Consider the following 7500-nt stretch of genomic DNA (forward strand, 5'->3'; position numbering starts at 1 on the left):
TTGGAGTGACCTTCTCCTAGAAAAGCTGCTTACCATATCTAAAGAGTCTCTTCTACCCTTACAAAGAGGAAAGTAGCCACTGAACAATTACATTGCAGTAGATAACCCTTGACCGAAGAAAAATTATTTGGTAACTTCGGTGTTATCAGGTATATGAGGACAGAGGAGAATGTGGAAAGAATAGGCCAGACTACTCGGGGTATGAGTAGGTATAGACAAAATGAGCGGTAACCAGAAATAGGGATCCAGTGTAATACAGTCTGGCTAGTCAAAGGACCCATAACTCTAGCGGTAGTATCTCAATGGGTGGCTGATGCCCTGGGCAAACTACTACCTATAATCCTTTGGGTTTATAGCATGCTGCTTTTCCAACTATGGTTGTCACTTAGCAAGTAATAATAATAATAATAATAATAATAATAATAATAATAATAATAATAATAATAATAATAATAATAATAATAATAATAAAAATGTACTGTACGCGCAAAAGCTGAGGTAGAAGAGAAGTAGTAATGTGATATTCAAAAGTGTTAGTGTATTCCTGAAATTACTTTTGGAATTACGTGTTAATATTTCAAGGAAGACAATTGAGGGTAGGAAGGTTTTTTTTTTTTTTTTTTTTTTTTTGGGGGGGGGGGGGGTTCTTACAGTAATCCGTGATTGTAGGTATGTCGGGATGAAAGATTCATTCTAAAGTAATGTGCAGGAGGAATAATTAGCATCTTGTATGAACTTTGGGGCGATATAAGAATCTACTAGTTACCAGTACATTCTCTTATCATCAATAGTGACTTTTACTGCCCTATCATTCTTTATTCTATTACCTAGTCAACCTTTCCAATCACATCTATTTACAAGATCCTTCTTATTCACGATAATGAAAAAATACCTCACTGATACCAACTAAGACAATCATTTGCAAACATTGGCCAATCTCAACGCAATTCACAAACCATCTTCTCATATCCCAGCTCTGCAACTATACATACTGTACTTTCCCTGACTTTTACTTCAGTCCAGTGAAGAAATTATTGAACACCCATGAAACATAATTCACAGTTGGTTTATTCTCTCTTCCAACTAAAAATCCCAATACACACTTAAATACCCCGTTTAAAAAGTATTTATTATTCTCAGCCTCTTGTCTTTTAACACATACATACTCAGCACCCTTCAGCTTGTTTCTATTCAATCTCCCATAAATTTTCTATTTGCCCCATGAAGCATTTTGCCTCTACTTTCAAACGTCACGCATAGTTTTTTCATAACATATACTTGATCAACAAACCTTCTTGGCTATCGATACTATATTGTCTTTCTTTTGTGTGGAATATCGTCATTGGGAAAGTGCTAGTCATACTTTTTTTTTTATTAATATTTTTTTTTTTTTTTTTTTATTTCTATGATTTACCATGTTTTGCTTGTCGTAGGTGTGTAACTGACAACAGAATAATATCCATGGTTTTTATAAGATGTCGCTTGTGAAATGTAAAAGGCTTGTATAGAATCCACCATATCTGATAAAAAAGTATTTAACTAATATACCAATTGGAAATAGTTTTTTTTTTTTTTTTTTTTTTTATTCAATGATAGTAATGCTAACTGTAATCTCATAAATTAGAATAAATTCATTTCATCAGTAGCAGAAATGTAAAAATCCGTTCGTTGTTAACAATTTCAAGATTTATATTATCAAATGTTGCTTCCGTTTGTCTTGGCAAAAGAAAAAAAAAGTTAATATAGTATTTCCCATTGAAGATTCTATCTTTGCAAAAAGGGATTCTCCATGAAATTGTGTATAATTCAATATATATAGCTAAGAATTGAATGTGAGATTGCAAAAATTGCAATTCAATGCAATTCAGTTGCATTATGCCGATATTGCAATAAATGAAAGATTCAAAATGAGCTCGGGATATTGACATTAGCTTATGATATTAAAAATCAAAGTCAGCCTTTTAGTATGGAAGCTTGAGTTTCTAGTATCTATTGCCCCTTGAAAGAATAAAATCTCTAATCCAATATATACAGATGACACAGCAGAATCATAAGATAACTTCATTTCAGAAGATATGCGACTCCTAAAAAAATAACTTGGCGAGATTACGAACATGGTAATCAGATAAAACCAAACGTTAATTATGTTTTGCAAGGAACACGGTATTCATTTCCGTGCACAGTCGCTCGCTATCATGAATAAAATATTATCCTTTCTTTCTTTTTTTCTATTTATAATTTCTGATACCAAGAACTACAACGCTACAATCTTCATCCTTTTCGCCATTTCTTATTCAATTTTGATAAGTATAGTCATAATTGTTTTCCATGGAATATTTTGGTTAATCCCAAAACTATATGAACATGTTTTGCTTCATTTCCATCCTAATCGTTATTTCTATTAGTTTTACTATCATAAATACAATTGCTTCTTCGAAGAGGCTGTTCAGTTTTATTCCTGTTTCGGTGTTAAAAAAAAAAAAAAAAAAAAAAAAAAAAAAAAAAAAAAAAAAAAAAAAAAAAAAAACTCGCCACTCGCAATTTATCTGAAATCAACGCCGAATGTTGAATGATAATTGCTAATTTCATTTCGTCTATCAGTTTTTATATAAATAACAGTCACCAAGTAAAATTAATTTTATTTCCTAATACTTTTTTATTCAACAAAATGGTTTTGTTCGTCTTAGTAAAAATCAAAAACTAATCTTATTTCTGCTTTGATGATTGTCATCAATATTTTTGTTAACTTGGGGAGGAAGCTCTTTTTTATCGTTATTCATGAAATTATATCATACCTTCCTTAAAGACGTTCTCAACGCTATAAATTTCTCTACAGACCTGGACAGCGGCCGAGGAGGAGCTGAGATCTGGACCAGACGGTCATTAGACAGAGAAGCCCATCACGAACTCAAGGTGAAGATCTTTCTATCGGATTTTGGGAATTTGAACAGCACGCAGATAGTCACCATCATCGTTGGAGATCTCAATGATAATCCTATGAAACCAGCCTCAAAAACCGTTTACTTGTGGAAGACAGAGGCAAGTGATAAATACACTATTTGTTTGTTTGTGAGCTTTCTTTAAGATAAGAAATATATTTCAATACACACAGACACAGACAGGCAGACAAACACACACACACACATACACACACAAGTGAGTAAATTTTTTGCTGAGTAAGAGTCACAAAATGTGTATCCTGTCTGATTTCCATTTCCAATATTTGGATATCATATGTAGAACTGGTCTAGTGCTGCTATTTAACAGACATGAGGGAGAGTTAGTGGCATACCTCGTGTTATGAGAGGGTTTCATTGAATTAAAATGACAATATGCCATAATGCATAGTGTGGGGCCAACTTCAGAAGGCTACCGAAGCAACTTTTCTTGGAGGAAGATGGTATAATGGTCTCTGCCTAATGAATATCTAGTAGAATACTGAAATTTTCTTTCAAATAATCATATGCAGTTTAGGTCAACTAGCTCGTCACACATTTTTTCATTCTGTAGTCTACTTAAAATAAGATTTCTTTAACTTCCTTAGAGTTATGCCGACATAAAAGTAAAAGATCGTATTTGAATACTTCAGTTATTTTTACAGAAATTTAGTTTTTTCTTTTTTTAATTGAACTTTTACTACCTGCCTGCCTCTGATTTATCACAAAAATTCAAGCTACAGACTTTCGGAACCCCATTTATATGAGAAAGTAATGCACTTGTCTCTTTAATACTTACTATATTTCTTTTTAAACACTAATACTTGGCAATTACGAGTCATTATTTTCCAAATTTGACATATAATCACTTTCAGTACAGATATTTCATAATATTTTAAGTGTAAAATATTTACACAAGAATTCTCCAGAAGTTTAAACGAAACCCATCATCAGTCCCCTCTAGTTTTTATTTATTGCCTCAAATATGCCTTTTCGATTTTTTTTTTCTCTTAGAATTTTTTTTTAAATGTTATTTAATACCTACCTACCACGCTTATAGAAAATTTAGTAAAGATAAAATATTAGTTAGATATGATAAATCTAGATATTTTCCCCAAAACAACGTTACATGAGATACATATAACTTTTGTCTCGTACTCTAACTTTTCAGAACACTGGATCTGAGGCTCCGTTGGGACGAGTCTATGTTGATGACCCTGATGACTGGGATGTAGGGGACAAAACGTTTGATTGGGCTGGAAAACCATTTCCTTTATTTACACTGAATAATGACGATGGCACTATATATGCATCAAGTCAGGTTAGAGAGGGAAGGTTAGTAGTGCTTGTACCTGTAGATTACTGTATGTATTAACTTATGCATCCGATAAATTTGCCTGTTACCCATGCCCATGAGATTGCACTTCCACATGCTTTTCACCGGTATTACTACTCTTCTCGCTTCTCTTGGCACGAGCTGTTTGCTATGCAGTACATCCCTGTACATACCCTTGATGCAGTAGGGAATACAATGACTTAAGAGTCCGGATCTTATTTCTCCATCGTTGAAATCATCTGTCTTCCCCAGCAAGCCATCATCGTATATCACAATGGCGCAGTCACTAAAACATCCAGCATTTCAGGGAGCCATCGGAATCCAGCATTTGAATTAATCCACCATTACCTCTCGACCGCATGTAGATCTCACAGTCTTAGTACGGTGTTTGTGTAATGTCCATGTAGTGAAAGCAGTATGGTGTTAGTGCTTTGATTTAAGTGGACGAGATTTCTTTTGTGTCCCTCTCCGGACACAGGAGACAACCAATTTACTCTTATGTAGTGGCTGATGTACGTATATTCTTTATCATTATTGGACACGCATTGCCCGCCTGCCTGCTAGCCGCTGGGTGAGGGGCAGTGACGCGACACGAGGCACGGAAAAACCGAAATGCGAGATATCTCACACAATATGTCACCCTGTCACATAGGCCTAGGCACATGCTTACGTTTGTCAGTTGACAACAGGAATTTCTTGGTTGATGTTCTATTAGTTTTAATGAGAAAGCAAAGAAAAAAAAGCTGATGCGGCCATGAGCATTTTTTATGGAGGAATAGAGAACAAAAATTTCATAAAACCTACAGCTAACTGATGATATATAAAGAAAAAAAAAAGAAAAAAAAATATATAATTTAGAAAATGTCATACAAGACTTACGTGGACTTGAAGTCAACAGTGCATTGATATTTGCAATCTTAGCATTATAATGTACGAAAACTAATATCAGAAAAAAATCAGTCTTCATTCTCAGCAGAGTTTGCTATTAGTTTTAAAGCTTATCAGCAACAACAGAAACAGTAAAAAGAATACAATAACAAAACCCACACACACACACACACACACACACACACACACACAACATCACCAAAACAATCACAAACAACAAAATAACACTTGCAACAGCAGGTTGAATAAAGTTTATTTTTCATATCAAAATTAATTTTCCTTTGAAAATGCAAAATCAATAAAAGCTGGTTTAACTCAATGTATTTTTCAAGCATAGGCTTATGGAAATTTTTGTCAAATTTAAAGAAATGAACATGAACAAAAAAGTACAGCAGGTTGATCACAATATATATATATATATATATATATATATATATATATATATATATATATATATATATATATATATATATATATATATATATATTTTTTTTTTTTTCTAATCAATGAAATTTGGCTATTGAAGTAAATGAAAACTACTGCTGAAGAACACAGTTTCGACGGACCTGCGACACCAAAAGTGAACCTGTTCACATTTGGCCGACACATGACCAAACGCGTTTTCTGTTGATGTGTTGTTACGTCCTATGCAGCCGGTAGAGATCTTTCTTACCACTTTAGTTTTCCTGGTTCTTTCACTTTTCTCCCATATAGTAATTCCATCTTTCTGAATTCCTATTACACTAACTGTATAGGACCCTATAGCTTTTTCTCGCAGACTCTTTCACTGACTCTTTAGGTCTTACTCGCAGACTCTTTCACTGATTCTTTCACATAAATTACTGTTCCAAAATCCCTGTAGCTTCATTTTTTTCCATGTGTTTTTCCAAAACACTTTACTGATTACTATCAGTAATCAACACTATCAGTTAATATTATCTGAAACCTGTTCAAACAAACAATCAATCTTCTATCGTATTTTTTTTTTTTTTAAAGGAAGCAAATGTAGGTAAGAGGACTTCTAAATTCTTCACACAAGGTAGTTTGCTATTGATGTCAAGAAATCTTAAAACTCTCTAGAAGCTAAATTTTGTCTCTGGTTGATAGTTTGTTCAAGAAAATGTTAATGGTTGCCCGTTGAAATACTACCGCCAGAGAGTTATGGGGTCCTTTGACTGGCCAGACAGTACTACGTTGGATCCTTCTCTTTGGTTACGGTTCTTTCTCTTTGCCTACACATACGCCGAATAGTCTGGCCTATTCTTAACAGATTCTCCTCTGTCCTCACACACCTGACAACACTGAGGTTACTAAACAATTCTTCTTCGCTCAAGGGGTTAACTACTGCACTGTATTTGTTCTGTGGCTACTTTCCTCTTAGTAAGGGTAGAAGAGACTCTTTAGCTATGGTAAGCAGCTCTTCTAGGAGAAGGACACTCCAAAATCAAACCATTGTTCTCTAGTTTTGGGTAGTGCCATAGCCTCTGTACCATGGTCTTCCACTGTCTTGGGTTAGAGTTCTCTTGCTTGAGGGTACAATCAGGCACACTATTCTATTTAATTTCTCTTCCTCTTGTTTTGTTAAAGTTTTCATAGTTTATATAGGAAATATTTATTTTAATGTTACTCTTCTTAAAATATTTTATTTTTCCTTCTTTCCTTTCCTTACTGGGCTATTTTCCCTGTTGGGGCCCCTGGGCTTGTAGCATTTTGCTTTTCCAGCTAGGGTTGTAGCTTAGCAAATAATAATAATAATAATTGCAAAGTCCAAAGAAAGAGTAAAACCCTTCAAAAGATGGGAAGTGGCTCCTAACTTGGCTTAGTGTATAGCATACTACGATAAATTTCTGGCGAAAATAGGGTGGTTTTCTTGAATATCTCGCATGCTAATTACTTGATCAGAATAGTACTTTGACACAGCACTCTATATACCTTCCCTAAACTGCTTCACCTATCATTTTATTAGTTATTCACATATCATTTTTTTCATGAGAAATATGCTGCAATGCATTAAAATTTTATGATTGATTTAAAATGTTTTCTTTCAGTAAAGCAGTGAAATCATGAAGAGCAAGACTATACACCTTCACAGCCCGGAGATTTCTGTCCGATGATTCACGAATGCCAATATTTGTTGTATCGTATTCCTCATAGCCTCACAAAAAAAAAAAAAAAAAAAAAAAAAAAAAAGTTATTTAGGTTTTCCTTGATGATAACACTCAAATCGTTTCGGTTATCACCCATCTTAGGATTTATTAAATTAATACAGAAGATATGATAACAAAATCTATAAGAAACTTTCCCCAACAATAAACCTTTTTCGAATTCCTACAATTCCAC

At 33.8% G+C, this 7500-nt stretch overlaps 1 protein-coding gene across 1 annotated transcript in view; it reads left to right on the forward strand.

Annotated features, from left to right (window-relative positions):
• The window catches only part of LOC137621727 (cadherin-related hmr-1-like), a 315706-nt gene that overhangs the window by 218655 nt on the left and 89551 nt on the right, over positions 1 to 7500 (forward strand). The window contains exons 17-18 of the mRNA XM_068352241.1: positions 2847 to 3039; positions 4108 to 4271. Of these exons, the coding sequence (XP_068208342.1) occupies positions 2847 to 3039; positions 4108 to 4271 (357 nt within the window). The remainder of the gene's footprint in view (positions 1 to 2846; positions 3040 to 4107; positions 4272 to 7500) is intronic.

The sequence above is a fragment of the Palaemon carinicauda genome, chromosome 28, assembly GCF_036898095.1.
Source record: "Palaemon carinicauda isolate YSFRI2023 chromosome 28, ASM3689809v2, whole genome shotgun sequence".
Classification (NCBI taxonomy): domain Eukaryota; kingdom Metazoa; phylum Arthropoda; class Malacostraca; order Decapoda; family Palaemonidae; genus Palaemon; species Palaemon carinicauda.